Source organism: Oncorhynchus clarkii, chromosome 7 (assembly GCF_045791955.1).
Source record: "Oncorhynchus clarkii lewisi isolate Uvic-CL-2024 chromosome 7, UVic_Ocla_1.0, whole genome shotgun sequence".
In the NCBI taxonomy this organism is placed as follows: domain Eukaryota; kingdom Metazoa; phylum Chordata; class Actinopteri; order Salmoniformes; family Salmonidae; genus Oncorhynchus; species Oncorhynchus clarkii.
Genome location: NC_092153.1, coordinates 17,345,937 through 17,361,061, shown reverse-complemented (window position 1 = coordinate 17,361,061; position 15,125 = coordinate 17,345,937). Strand labels below are relative to the sequence as shown.

Genomic DNA, 15,125 nt, shown 5'->3' with positions numbered 1-15,125 from the left:
CAAACCACCTGGGCTTCAAACTGAGAATCATTTAATGAGACAACTGCTTCCTGTTTCTATTTCAGTTAGGGTCATAGGAGGAGAGGACTTACCAAAGGTCTCCACTCAGGCTTTGAAGCAGCAGTATGAGAAGACGATAGAACAGGCCACGCCGGGCAAGCAAATTAAGGTAATGATGAAGTCTGTTTATCTACATGGCCATTATAGTGTGTCTATAGACGATGCCATGATATCACCATCAAAGCAGGGGAATTCACTTTCAGGGTAGTGTGTACTGAGTAAATTGGATGATGTGAGAATTTTGTGTAAAAACAAACATATTCAGAGATGTCATTATCTGCTTAAATCTACTCTATGCTTTTTTCTGCTATACTGTCCTCTTTTCCATTTCTCTCACTTCATATTCTGACTGCAACTATCACTGTCCTTCTTTCCATCAATCATTAAACCATAGATAGATCTGGATTACAACCAGTTTCAATGGGCACCGGTAAACCAGTCCTCCTCAGCAGCAGCTAGCTATGAAAGTTCCTCCACTGTTAAACAGTCATCCAAAGCTTCAGCAGCAACGAGCTATGAAACCTCATCCACTATGAGGACAGGGGCTGTCTCCTCATCTACCGCTGCCTCAGCCTCATCCACTATGAGGACAGGGGCCGTCTCCTCATCTACCGCTGCCTCAGCCTCATCCACTATGAGGACAGGTGCTGTCTCCTCATCTACCGCTGCCTCAGCCTCATCCACTATGAGGACAGGGGCTGTCTCCTCATCTACCGATGCCTCAACCTCATCCACCATGAGAACAGGGGCTGTCTCTTCCTCTACCGCTGTCTCAGCCTCATCCATGGATTATGAGACCATGGAGCACTTCCCTCCTCCACCCGCTGAACTAATGCCCCAGGAGGTCCCCGAGTGCTGTGACTCTCTCCCGCCTCAGGAGCAGCCTGGCCAACAGAGATACATATTCAACAAGGAGCAGTACTCCAAGCAGAGGAACCTCAATGAGCTGAAGCGCCTGTACAAGCACATGCACCCAGAGGTTCGGAGGACCATGGAGAAGGACTACTTCACCGACGTCACTGAGATCGAGCAGGCACAGCTGGATAGTGAAGATGAGATGACCGGGGAAGTCCAGCAGGCTTGCTATGTGTTTGAGAACAGTGGTGGGGATGAATGTATTAGCCCTGAGGGAGATTACCTGGAGTGGGACGAGATCCTTAAAGGGGAAGTGCAGTCCATGCGCTGGATGTTTGAGAATAAGCCGCTGGATACCATTAAAGATGACACCCCAGATGAGGATGATGAAGTGAAGAACATTGCTGAGCAGGAAATCATTGCAGGAAGTGATGTCAAATACACAGCCTGGATGTTTGAGACCCAGCCCATGGATGCGCTGCGTGCAGACACCCCAGACTCCACCGTACAGACAGGGAAATTGACCGAGCTGGCGAGAGGAGACGTACGAACAGCCACATATCTTTTTGAGACCCAGCCACTGGATTGTCTGAATAAAATCTACCAGGATGATGAGCAAGCCTTGGAGGTTGTCTTCACTAAAGATATTACAGGAGGGGACGTGAAAACGGCCAGGTATCTGTTTGAAACTCAACACTTGGATTCCCTCAGCCACACAGAGACCATTGAGGAGAGCCACTTCTTGAACCTGAAGTCAGAGCTTGAGGAGATCAAAGGGGAAGTGAAGACAACCACACGGATGTTTGAGACCCAGCCCATGTGTGTCATCAGGGGCAACTCTGGAAATATACTGGAGATCACCGCCATCCGCAGGGAGGAGATGGAGAAAGGAGACGTGAAGACCTCCCGCTGGCTCTTTGAGACCCAGCCTCTGGACATGATCAACAAAGACCCTGCCAAGGTGAAGCTGATCTGTGGCGTCTCCATGGAGGACAACTCGCAGGGAGACGTGAACCGGGGGAGGTGGCTGTTCGAGACAAAGACACTGGACTCCATTAAAGATGAGGAATGGCAAAGCATCAGGCAAAAGGAGGAGATTATTGGAGCTGATGTGCGGAAGCACTGCTTGGTTTTCGAGACACAGCAGATGGATACTCTGAAAGACAACGCCAATGCCAGACATTTTCTCTCAGAGGCGATTGTAGGAGGTGATGTGCGATCAGCAAAACATCTGTTTGAGACAGTGCCAATGGAGAACCTGAAGGATCTGGCTGAAGTAGGGAAACTTCAGAAGATGGTTGCGTCCGAGGAGGAGAAGGGTGATGTTAGACATCAGAAGTGGGTTTTTGAAAGTCAACCACTTGAAAACATAAGGGAGGAGAAGAAGGAAATGACACGCTCTATAAACCTTGAAGAAATTGATAAGGGCGACGTCACAAATCACAAGGAAAGATTTGAAACCTTGGATTTAAGCAGATGTGAGGGGGCACAGAGAATTCAAGTTGAAGGTGTTACCAGTGGGTCTGTGAAATCAAACAAAGTTATTTTTGAATCCACCCCGATGTATGCCATGCAAGACAGCGAGGGACACTACCACGAGGTGAAAACCGTGCGACGTGAGGAGATAGTAAAAGGAGATGTTCGCAGCTGCAGGTGGATGTTTGAAACACGTCCTATTGATGGGTTTGATGAAAGTAGCAATAAGTTCCAGATTATAAAAGGTATATCAAAGGAGGAGATTGAATCGGGTGATGTCAAGACAGCCAAGTGGTTATTCGAAACTCAACCCCTCGATGGTATTAAACATTTCAGCAACAATGAAGAAGATGAAACTAAGACAAAGGAGAGTGTTGAAATTGAGAAGGGTGATGTAAAAACCTGCAGGTGGCTGTTCGAGACTCAACCAATGGACAATCTGTATGAGAAAGCAGATAAGGTGAGGAATGAGACTGAGGTTGAGGAGGTCAACAAAGGGGACGTCAAAACATGCACATGGCTCTTTGAGACTCAGAACCTCGATAACATCTGTGACCATTCCGAGTCCGAATCGGAGACCGTTCTCAAAACCTGCACTGTCAAACAAGAGGACGTCCAAGGCAAAGATGTGCATCACGCTCGCTTCCTCTTTGAGACAGAGAACCTGGAGAACCTCACAGGGGAGGAGAGTGGTGCCTTCAGGAGGGTGACTAAGATTGATGTCCAGTCTGGAGATGTGTCTAGGATGAAGTTTCTCTTTCAGAATCGGTCTTCCGACATCATGACCTCAACCTCATCTGAAACAATGCATAAGCTGAAGACCCTGACGGCGGAGGAAATTCAGAAAGGAAATGTGGTGAACAACACGTGGCTTTTTGAAAACCAACCTATAGACACTATCCGCGAGGATACAGAGGAAGCCAAGGACACTCGCACTGTAACCGATGTGCTGGGAGGAAACGTTGGTCAAGGACGCTTCGTTTTTGAGACTTACTCTCTCGATAAAATCCAGGAGGAGTCCACCGAGACTGAAATTTCAAAACTCCAGAGCATCATCAGGGACGATATAGAGAAAGGGGATGTGAAAAGCTACACCATGATGTTTGAAAATCAGCCACTGTATGCAATCTGTGACAAAGAGGGCCACTACCATGAAGTAACCACTATGACAAAGGAAGAAATCATGAGAGGAGACGTGGTGGGGGCCCGGTGGTTATTTGAGACAAAACCTCTGGATTCAATAAAGGACACAGACGACGTCTATGTCATCAAATCTGTCACTGAGGAGGACGTCCAGAAAGGTGATGTCAGCACGGCCAGGTGGAGGTTCGAAACACAACCTCTTGATGAAATCGCTGAGGACATGAAAGTGTTGACTAAAACAGTTGACGATATCCAGGGTGGGGATGTGAAGACAAACAAACACCTTTTTGAGACAGATGAACTGTCCCAGAAGTATGTTAGAACTGTTAGCGTGAGTGAGATCCAAAAAGGGGACGTCAGGACTGCCTCGTGGATGTTTGAAACACACAGCATCGATAAGATCCATGGCGAGGGCTCAGAATATGATGAAATGGAGACCGTGACAAAAGAAGAAGTGATGAAAGGAGATGTCAAACAGTCTGTGTGGCTCTTTGAAAAACAGCCGCTTGACAGCATTAAAGAGTCAGACGGAACAGAGACTGTTGTCACCCGGGAGGAGATCCCACAAGCAGATGTAAAGACAACAACATGGCTTTTTGAAACCACTCCTTTAACCAAATTTAATGAGAACAGTGTAGAAAGAACTGAAATAATGGGGAAGAGCATCAAAGAGACCCTTGAAGAGCTGTATTGTCAGAAAATGGTTGACTCACAAGGGATTCTCATTGAGACGGATGAGATCGGAGATGTCAGAATGGCAAAATACAGACTCATGAACCAAGATGCTCCAGAAATCCAGAAGGAGGAGGTGATCAGAGGGGATCTGAACAACATCATGATGAACCTCCTAAACAGACGAGAAATGACAGAGAAAGGGATAGTCATAGACCAGGACGAGAGAGGCAACATCAACACAACAGTAAACCAGCTATTCAACCAAGAAAAGGGATTCAATGTTGAGAAGGAGGAAATCCTCAGAGGCGACATTCAAGAGGCCATCAACAACCTACTGAAGGAGGAGGGCTCCTCAAAACGTGGAATTCTGATTCAAGAAGATGAAAAGGGAGATGTGCGAATGACTATATACTCCCTCCTCAATAAAGAAGACGGTGGTGGCATTGAGAAGGAGGATATCATCAAAGGCAATGTCAGTAGGACCCTTCACAGTCTCTTGTCCAACCCAGGGTCAGAGGAATCTAAAAGGATAAGGGTGGAAGACACGGAAAGGGGTAACGTTAGCTTTTACTCCACCTGTATTGAATCTGGGGCACTGGATTACCTCAAACAACTCCAGTTTGAACCTAATGAGGAACAAGAACAGGCGCAGAAGGAACGTATCATTGGTGGCGACGTTATGGAAACCAAAATGACACTAAGGAAGAATCAACAGCAGATTGAACGCACAGTGGCTGACGACGATATTGTCCATGGAGATGTCATCAACACTGTGAAGGTGTTCATGATGGAACCTGCTCTCTTGCTGGACAACCTGCAGAAAGAGGAAATTGTCAAGGGAGATCTGAGGGCGGCCCTGGACTCACTGACCAAAACTATTAGCAAGAGAGTCGTGATAGAGAAAGAGGAAGTGGTGAAAGGGGACCTGCACACCACTCTGAGGTCTTTGGAGGAGGCTCAAAACCAAGCCAAGGAAATGGAAAAGCCAGAAATTGTCAGAGGTGATATCCGAGGAGCCCTCCAATCATTAGAGAAGTCGGCGACCACCAAGACTGAGGTAACTGTTGAGGATTTAGTGCCCGGCGATATCAAAGGCACCTTGAAATCACTAGAAGAGGCTAAGCAGGCAGTGAAAGAGATGGAAAAGGAGGAGATTGTAAAGGGAGACATTCATATTGCGCTGAAGGGTTTGCATGAGGCCTCGAGTGAGAAAAAGCTTTACCAGCACCAAGTGAGTGAACAGGGGGACGTGAGAGGCACAATACAGCTGTTACTAGAACCATCCACATCCCCACGAATGCAACGCAGGGGAAGCACTGAGGGAGATGTGAAGACCTCCATAAAATGCCTCTACGAAGGGCAGGGGCAGGACCAGGATGAGGAGCAATCACAGATGGAGAAGGAGGAGGTGATAAAGGGAGATGTTAAAGGAGCGATAAAGAATCTGATGCAGAGAAAAGAATATTCCAATCGGAAAGTACGAAAGTATCCTCCCAGGAAAGCTCCCAGAGCTCATGTGAAAAATTCATTACCCACACAGCAAGTGATGGACCATGAATACTCAGATGTGGCTAAGAATGAGAACGTCACAGTCAATCTAGCCCCTGCTGTGAAAAACCTGTCTCAGAGTCAGAGCAGTAAATCACAGGACACCACACAAAAGCACACTGGGACGTACACCGAGAACAAATCAGTGAAGAGCAGCAGGACCCTCACCCAAGAGGAACACTCTATGACAACACAGGTACAAACAGTAAATATTTTGGAGGCCTCACAGCAGGAACATGTAAAAGAACAGACTGAAGTTAAAGAACAGACACGTGTTGAACAGAGTGTGAAACTGAAAATGCAACCCCCTCCTAAGAACATGATCATAAAGAAGAAAAACCAGACCAATCAGATGACTGATAATACATCAATGAATCAGATGACAGAGACTAAAGCAGCCAATCAGATGACTGTGAATCAATCATCCCATCAGATGACTGTAAAAAAAGCAGCCAATCAGATGACTGAGAATAAAGCATCCAATCAGATGACTGAAAATAAAGCATCCAATCAGATGAGTGTGAATAAATCAGCCAATCATATGACCGAAAATAAAGCATCCAATCAGATGAGTGTGAATAAATCAGCCAGTCATATGATTGAGAATAAAGCAGCCAATCAGATGATTGTGAATACATCAGCCAATCATATGACTGAGAATAAAGCAGTCTCAGACATAAATGTGATGAAAGAAACACAGAGAGAAACGCAAGTCTCACACATGAACGTGACCACACAGGTCAAAACAGTCAATATGTCTGAGTCCTCACAGCAGACACATGTTAAAGAACAGGCTGTGAAACAGAAAATACCACCACCCCCTAAACCCATCTTCATAAACAAGAAAAACATGACCAATCAGACGACTGATAATACATCAACGAATCAGATGAAGGAGATTAAAGCAGCCAATCAGATAACTGAGAATGAAGCAGCCTCAGACATAAATGTGATGAAAGAAAGACAAAGCACATCTCAAACTAATATTGTTTCAAAGCAAACACAGGAAACAAAAACAATGAAACAGTTGCAAACAACAGTGACAGAGCATAAGACTGTCACACAAAAACACAACGTCAAAAATCTGAATACAAATTTCCGGAACCTGGACATGAAGGGAAAAGGTATGCTAAAGAAAGGGGCGCCTGAGATTCATTTCCCTCCTCCTCCCACGTCCCCGCCTCCACCCTCTGAGTCTGAGATGTCTCTTCCTCCCGCTCCCTCACCAGTGGCAGGCTGCCCAATGTCCCTGTCAAGCCGTAGCCCAATGTTTCCCACATCCCGTCCCCTGATTATGAGACAGGACAGTGACCTTCCGCCTCCACCTCCTCCACCCCCAGTAGAATGCGGGGAGCCCGACTTTTTCCCTTCTCCCCCACCCCCACCATCAGTGGCAGGGCAAGACTTTCTTCCTCCACCGCCCTCACAGCAAGAGCTAAACTCAATACCACACCAAGTGCCTACACCACCACCTGGAAAGCCATTTAAAACTAGGCCTTTATTCAAAATCCCAAAACCTGAGCCACCCAAGCAACCAATACTGGTCAAACCAAAATGGCAGAAAAAGCCAGCAGCACCACCACCAACTCCTCCACCTCCTCAACCAATGACGGTTCAAACAGAACATAAAGAGGAAGGAGTAGTCCAGGAAGTCAAAAGTGAAATCAGTTGTAAACAGGAAGAAAATACAAATACTACCAACACACAGGTTCAATCTGATTCGACAGTGTCCATGACTAAAATCCCTTCACCAATCCCAGTGGCAAAACCACCACAGGAAGTGTTGCCACGACCACCTAAAAAGGCATTCATCCCTAAAATCAAAATACCCCCACCTGCAGAACTTGCACCAGTGGCAAAACCTAAACCATATGCCCGTAAATTCAAAACCCCACTGATGCTGGCAGAGGAAAGGTATCGTGTGCAAAGAGAGGAGGCTGAGAGAAACAAGTCACAAGACACAACTCCCGCCACTTCACGAGTCACATCTCCCTCCTCTCCTCCAACTAATATGATGCAGATGATGGGCTCAACCAATGTTGCAAGTGAACAACACTCAGTTGCACACAAAACAGAGCAGTCAAAAGTGACCTCAGAGGTAACACATGAACAGGCTGAGGAAACTCAGTCTAAAAGCAAAGTACGCACAGCATCACAAGAGCCGCCCATGAAGAAAGCTCTATCACATATCCCCCTGAGCAAACCGTTGATCTCCATGGTAAATAAAAAATCAAACTCTGAATCTGGAAATATTTCCTCAGATAAGAAACACATTACCACTGATCAGTCCTCGATGGCCTCTTCTGGGAAAGAACTCGCCTCATCTGTTGCCTCCAGAAAACATCAGTCTGTTTCTTCTGGCAAGCATCAGTCTGTTTCCACTGGCAAACATCAGTCTGTTTCAGTCCCTGCTGCTCACCCTCACCATGAGTCCAACATTAAAGTCCAATCTGGCTCTAATGTGATTTCTTCCTCAGTAGCTGAGCAGCAGAGTGGTATGAATGCTAGCTCACGGTCTATCATCTCCAGTATTGTCCAGGAAAATGTACATCTTCAAACCCAATCCGCCGTCACATCCGAAGCAGAGGATGCAAAGAATACTAACGCCTTACTCACACAGGAAGTAAAAAAGATTCCATCTCAGCCCACCAAAATCAAAATTCCAAAAGTGACACCAAATTTCAAGGTGAGAACAGTGAAGTTGCCAACAGAGAAGAAGGAGGAGAAAAGCGAGGTGGTGGAAAAAGAGCAACGAGCAGTGAAAAACGAATTACATGTACATCAAACGGGTATGGAGACTATTTCTAAGAGTGAGACCAGAGTAGTTCAGGAGAGCACCCAGATGGCCACCAGTAGCTCAGCAAAAAATGACATAAAGGTGGAGATGAATGTGACACAGGAGAAAGCTGAGGAGGTTGAGAAAACTGCAGTTGCCAAGGAAACAAAGCTGGAAAGTCAAATGAAGACAAAGCCAAAGCAGAAAGCCATTAAAGTCCCTTTGCCCAAAGAGCCAAAGCTAGTTACCATGCCAGTAGCTCAAGCTCCAGGGCACTGCCACATATCTGTCTCCCATAGTCAACAAAGCATGCAGGAACAGCACATTCAGAAGCACGAGCAAGTGATTGTTAATGCGAGAGTAGTTCAACAGAGCTTCCAGAAACAGGAACAGCAGGTTCGCACACAAAAGCAGCAGGTCAAGTCTTTCCAACAACAAGGAGAAGTAAGCAAAATGCAGCAGCATCAGGAGAGGTCGAAGGCAGAGTCTACGGCTGTCTCCATGAACATTGCAGGGAAGGCAGCAGCACAGACAGAAGCAGCTCAATCAATGGTGGAAAGCTCAGCTCAATCAGTGGAGGAGAGCACAGATTCAGAGAAATGTGTAATGGTACAGAAGCTGCTATTTAACATTAAGCAGCTTCATCCAGGGAAAATGGATTCAAACTCAGTGAGGACAATACTTAGTGAGGTCCCTGTCTGGTTGATGAGGGCGGAGGAAACGCGTGATTTAACACAGGTTGCTATTCAGCAGAATAAGAAGAAGCTCACAGAGATCATTTTCCACGTGAGAAACCTAGCACAAGCAAAACTTGTATTCTTAGAAGGACACATGGCAGCCACGGCAAAACAGGAAAGTGAACCGGCACCTGCATCATCACCTGCACAACCACCTGCACCACAACCTGCACCACCACCTGCATCAGCACCTGCACCACCACCTGCACCAGCACTGGAAAAGAAAGGATTTGGAGGAGCAACAGCCAAAATATCTAAAATAAGCATTGGCTCGTCAAGAGTCGAAACCCATAAGAAAGTGGTTGAGGAGAGGAAGATCTCTCATGAGAGCAAAAAGCCGGAGCTGACTGAAGTAAAAGGTCCTGATCCCAGAGTTCCCTCTCCCATGCTTGCAATGCGAACACCTTCACCTACCTTCATAAGCATTGAATCAGTGAGGAGAACAAACTCACCCCTCACAGTGACACCCTCACCTCCTCTGTCATACAGGTCTGGTGCCACCCCAACCCCACCACCTCCCCCTCCCCGCACCCCTACCTCTCGGTTCTGTAGGGCCACGCCCTCTCCCACCTTGAGCCGCTCAGAAAAGCTAGCCAAGTTGAAGGACACCACTGCGAAGCTCTCTCGGGGCATGACCCCTCCCCCACCCATGCCTGAGTTTCTGACCACAGAGCAAGCCTCTGACAGAGAGGATTCCCCAGCGCTGATTGAACCTGAGATCCACATGCAGACACAGGAGATGGAGACTGGGACGACGACTCCGGATGTGGCTGATATGGTTGACTCCATGATGACTGTCAGAGACAAGAAGTTCTTCTTTGAGGAAGCTCAGAAGGCAGAGGTGAGCAGGACATACATGCGGAAGGACCCCATTGAAATCCCGGAGCGCCTGGGTCCAGAGGATCTAGAGGAAGTTCCTGAGGGTGTGAATATAGACATAATGAAAGAGGATCTCCCTAGGCTTGACCTGTCAAAGCTGGTCAATCAATTTGAATCCCCACAACCAAAGCTGTACATCAGAAAAGATCCCATCATCATCACGGATAGACTGGGAAGTGACACTGAAGATCCAGAGGCAGACCCCAAAACGCCAAAAACCGGTGAAACACCTGCCTTCAACATCAAGGCCATCAAGAATGCCTTTGACTTGGGTGATCGTAATGCTCTCAAAGAAGTGAGGGAGAAACAAGAGGAGAGAGAGAGGAGAGAATCAGAGTCTGAACCGACGGGGCACTCCAAAACAAAGTCCGTCACTGAGGAGTTCTCTGGCATGGATGAATTTGGCACCGTAACAAGAGGGGTGAGGAGCGAGACCAGCATGCACTCTGAGAGCCACATGACCCGCCCCCTCCCTCCCTCCTATGCCGACGTGGTGAAAGGGACGGTTGAAGAGATGGCAGTTCCTGTGGAGGCCGCCACCGAGGACCTACTGAAGAGCTTCCACCAGTCCTGGGCCGAAAGCGAGAGTGTGTTCCAGAATCTGGGATTCAGTGTCTCAGAACAGAGGACATCACAGATCGTAACACACCAGCAGGAGACTGTCGTGACGGGTAAACCAACACGTGGAGCATGAGGGGAGACTAATAGAGAGTGATGGTGTGTTTAACATATTTTTTTGTGTGAAAGTAAAAAGCTATTAACAGTACCTTCAAATTCAGCATTAAAGTTTTGCATCTGCACTGTTTTTAATGATGCATTTCCCCTTTGTTGCTCTTCTTCTTTATTTTTATCTGACAGACACTAACACTTCTAAAGCATAATGAATCTAATGGGTACTGGCAGTCTGTTTAGAATGCATTAAAACACAGCAAGAGAGCGCCTCATGATGTGCTTGTCTACAGGGGGGTGGTTTTGTTGATGCCTAAGATATAGAGCTGCTTTTGCAAAAAGCAGTGATGGGAAGTTATGGATTAATGTTTTCATGCTTGTGTGAGGATGCGGTTGTATATTTCTAGTTATAAACTGGGTGGGTCGAGCCATAAATGCTGATTGGCTGACGGCCGTGGTATTTCAGACCGTATACCACAGGTATGACAAAATATTTATTTTTACTGCTCTAATTACATTGGTAACCAGTTTATACTAGCAATAAGGCACCTCGGGGGCTGCGTAGTGCCTAAAAACAGCCCTTAGCCGTGGTATATTGGTCATATACCACACCTCCTCGGACCGTATTAGTATAGAATTAGCATGTATATTCCATAAAAAAAGTAACAAGTTATATGATCATTCTGATTAGGATTTAAAGCTGCAACATGTAACTTTTTGGGGGACCTGACCAAAGTCACATAGAAATGTGAGTTATAGATCTGTCATTCTCATTGAAAGCAAGTCTAAGAAGCGGTAGATCTGTTCTATCTGTGTTATTACAATGCTTCCATTTCTTAAGTTTCGTTTTTGAGTCTTTCACTTTTGGTTTTGTACACCATCTTCAAACAGCTGAAAATACAATATTTTTGGTTATGTAAAATATATTTCACAGCGGTTTAGATGGTACAATGATTCACCACACTAAATTCACTTGTTTTGTCACTAAAAATCTAATTAGGCGAACTATTCGAATTTTAGCAACCAGGAAATGGCGGCTCGATTTCTGCATAGTGTACCTTTAAATCTAAATTGATATGATCTAAACATGAACTACAATTTATAATGGACTCATATAGTATAATATAAAGTCTTCATGAGCACTACATACAGTGGGGTCCTAAATTATTGACACCCTTAATTAATATGAGCAATAATGACTGATGACTAATAAACAATTAAAATACTGAGCTAATGTATATTGTATGTGACATTTTATGGGGAAATTATATGATGTTATACTAATACAATTGCTCAGAGAAAGAGATTTTATTGAATAAGTCACATATATAAAAATAAAAAAATCTTATAAATAAAGTAGTCAAAAGTTGAGTATTTGTTCCCATATTCCGAACACGTGACTCTACAAACTTGTTGGATGCATTTGCCTAATTACATAGTTTTGGTTGTGTTTCAGATTATTTTGTGGCCAATAGTAATGAATGGTAAATCATGTATTGTGTCATTTTGGATTCACTTTTAATGCAAATAAGAATATAATGTGTTTCTAAACACTTCCACATTAATATGAATGCTACCATGGTTACGGATCATCCTGAATGAATCCTGAATAATGATGAGTGAGAAAGTTACAGAGGTTCAAAGATCGTACCCCCAAGACATGCTATCCTCTCACCATAACCAATAACGGGGAGGATAGCATGTCTTGGGGGTATGATCTTTGACCTTCTGTAACTTTCTCACTCATCATTATTCACAATTCATTCAAGATTATCTGTAATCCGTAGTCATTGCGTGCTAGGAATATGGGACCAAATACTAAACATTTGACTACTTTATTTATTTATTTAAGAATCTTTAGGTGTTTTTTTTTACTTGTTAAAACAAAATATATTTTTCTGAGCAATTGTATTAGTGTAAAATGATATAATTAAAAAAAAAATGTTTAGCATACAATAGAGCTCAGCATTTGAATTCTGTATTTTATACAGTCATTATTGCTGATCTTTATCAAGGGTGTCGGAACCGACAGTAGATGTTTCACGAGTCACCTATAAAGCACTATATAGATGGTTAACATAACCGCTCCATATGTAGGGTGCACTGCTAAACGCATAACGCACTATGCTAATTCCCCCCAAAATCTGTGGTTATAAAGGGTGACATGACGAATGCTTATTGGTAGGGACCGGACGATACCAGTATCGCGATACACATTAGTATAATGGCAAGGAAACATAACTGAAAGCGGATTCAATTTCTTCAGGAAAACATCCTTTATGTTGGAAACAAACATCATTATGTCATCAACCAGTCACATGTGTTTATTGTCCAAGCTATAGCACACAATATTTTAAATACAGGACCAGCCATGTAAAAAAATATTGCAATATTGGTATCGTCACAGCCCTACTAGTTAGGAGGCAATTCTGATGGTGACATTACTTGTCTTCAGGAAAGCCCTCAACGAGGGCCTTAAAAGGGGATAGAAAGCAGACAACCGGTATTATTACACCTACCACCAAGTTACATCTTTCTCAGTGCCAATACATACCGATAGACACGTGGACCCAGTCACCACGTATAGTCATACACGCAAATGTTTGATTGGCATAGGTAGGCCACATGGTGTATGCTACAGATTTACTTTAATATTGCCTTGTTGTACATACCTTGCATGAAGAGGCCTCCATCTACGCCACAAAAAGCATTGCCGATCTGATGTCACACACCCTATCACACCTAAAGTAACCAATCATTCCCGATACTACTTTTATAATAGGGTAGATTCATTTAGATCACACTCATGACTACTTTGGGTAGTGCTTTGTCATACTTCCTTTAAAGTGACACACCTATTGACATTCATAACACACCTAAAAAGATATTGCTGCATTGTGCTTGGTTAATTCCTATTGGAAACAATGCATCTGAACTACATTAGGTTAGCTATAGGAATCTTGGCTTTAGACATTCGTATAACACAGATGCATGCTGAATAAGTGTGTTACAGGCCTCTAACATGTGGTCTCATACACTTACAGCTATTAACAGCCAAGTTAATTCTCCTGTTATTGACCTCTTCTTTTATCTGTTATAAACAGATCAAAGAAGACGCAGGAGAAGAGGTTTTGGAAAAGAAGGTAATCTGTTTTTTGAAAATTAATAGGAAACCCTTATACCCTTGAAATTAGCAAGGCTAAACGGCCTGAACAATACCTTGTTAGATAACTAGCTTAGCTATTATTTCAAAATACCCTACCCGCTAACTAGCCAAATAGAAATTCCACTAGGCTTGTTTTCTTCCAAATTATAACTAGATAAAAAGTCCCGTTAATGTGTCTGGGTGAACAATTATGTTACAGGAGTGTTATTTTAACGTACAATCAGTATCGGAACCCGCAATCATCATCATTAACATACAATCATCATCATTAACATCAGCACAAACGCCATCTTTATGAGGCCTACTTAGCTTAGCTTGGTAACATCTGTGTGTCGGTGTGTGTTATGTCTGCCTTGGTTAAGTCATATTTGGCAATGCAGCCTACTATACATAGGGAGATGCTCCCGAGTGGCGCAGCAGTCTAAGGCACTGCATCTCAGTGCTCGAGGCGTCCCTACAGACCCTGGTACGATCCCGGACTGTATCACAACCATCCGTGATCGGGAGACCCATAGGATGGCGCACAATTGGCACAGCGTCGTCTGGGTTAGGGGAGGGTTTTGCCGGGGTAGGCCGTCATTGTGAAACTCATTTGCCTGATTTGCCTAGTTAAAAATAAAGGTACAAACAAATGGTAGACTCTGTCACCTTTTCTACACCCTTTATAGAGTATGGAATTAACAGATTTGTGAAGCATCTGTGTAGTGCTTGGCAAGATGTTATTGTATGTAAGCTATATAAAGCCTTCATAATTTGTAGTTCGTTTCAAGTGGGAACATTTTTTTTTGTGATTTCATAAATTACTTACAGTCCAGTAGGTTTCGTAATAATGACAAATTATTAACTAATAGTGTTGTCGCTTTGTTTGTTTTTACTGAAAAGGTCCATAAAAGAAGGCACTAACGCTATCTTTCTCTTGCAGAAGATTCGAGTTCCAGAGTCCGAACTGTGTACGGTGTGTCGGAAGAGGGTGTATCCGATGGAGTGTCTGGTCGCAGACAAACACAATTTCCATAAAAGCTGCTTCCGCTGTGAGCACTGCAGTGGCAAACTAAGGTAAACCACAAACTTCGACTTATAACCCGTACAAATAATAACAACTATCTTATTTCAAATGTTGTGTCTGAATAGTTACAACATT

At 44.3% G+C, this 15,125-nt stretch overlaps 1 protein-coding gene across 5 annotated transcripts in view; it reads left to right on the top strand.

The window, feature by feature from the left end:
- The window catches only part of LOC139412988 (xin actin-binding repeat-containing protein 2-like), a 52,981-nt gene that overhangs the window by 35,520 nt on the left and 2,336 nt on the right, over positions 1 to 15,125 (top strand). For 3 of the 5 annotated variants that reach the window (XM_071159931.1, XM_071159932.1, XM_071159933.1), the window contains 4 exons: positions 66 to 169; positions 455 to 10,820; positions 13,923 to 13,961; positions 14,907 to 15,040. In XM_071159931.1, coding sequence (XP_071016032.1) covers positions 66 to 169; positions 455 to 10,820; positions 13,923 to 13,961; positions 14,907 to 15,001 — 10,604 coding nt within the window. In that variant the 3' untranslated portion in view covers positions 15,002 to 15,040. Of the gene's footprint in view, positions 1 to 65; positions 170 to 454; positions 10,821 to 13,922; positions 13,962 to 14,906; positions 15,041 to 15,125 lie in introns of those variants that run through there. The other 2 variants (XM_071159934.1, XM_071159930.1) reach the window with 2 other exon arrangements.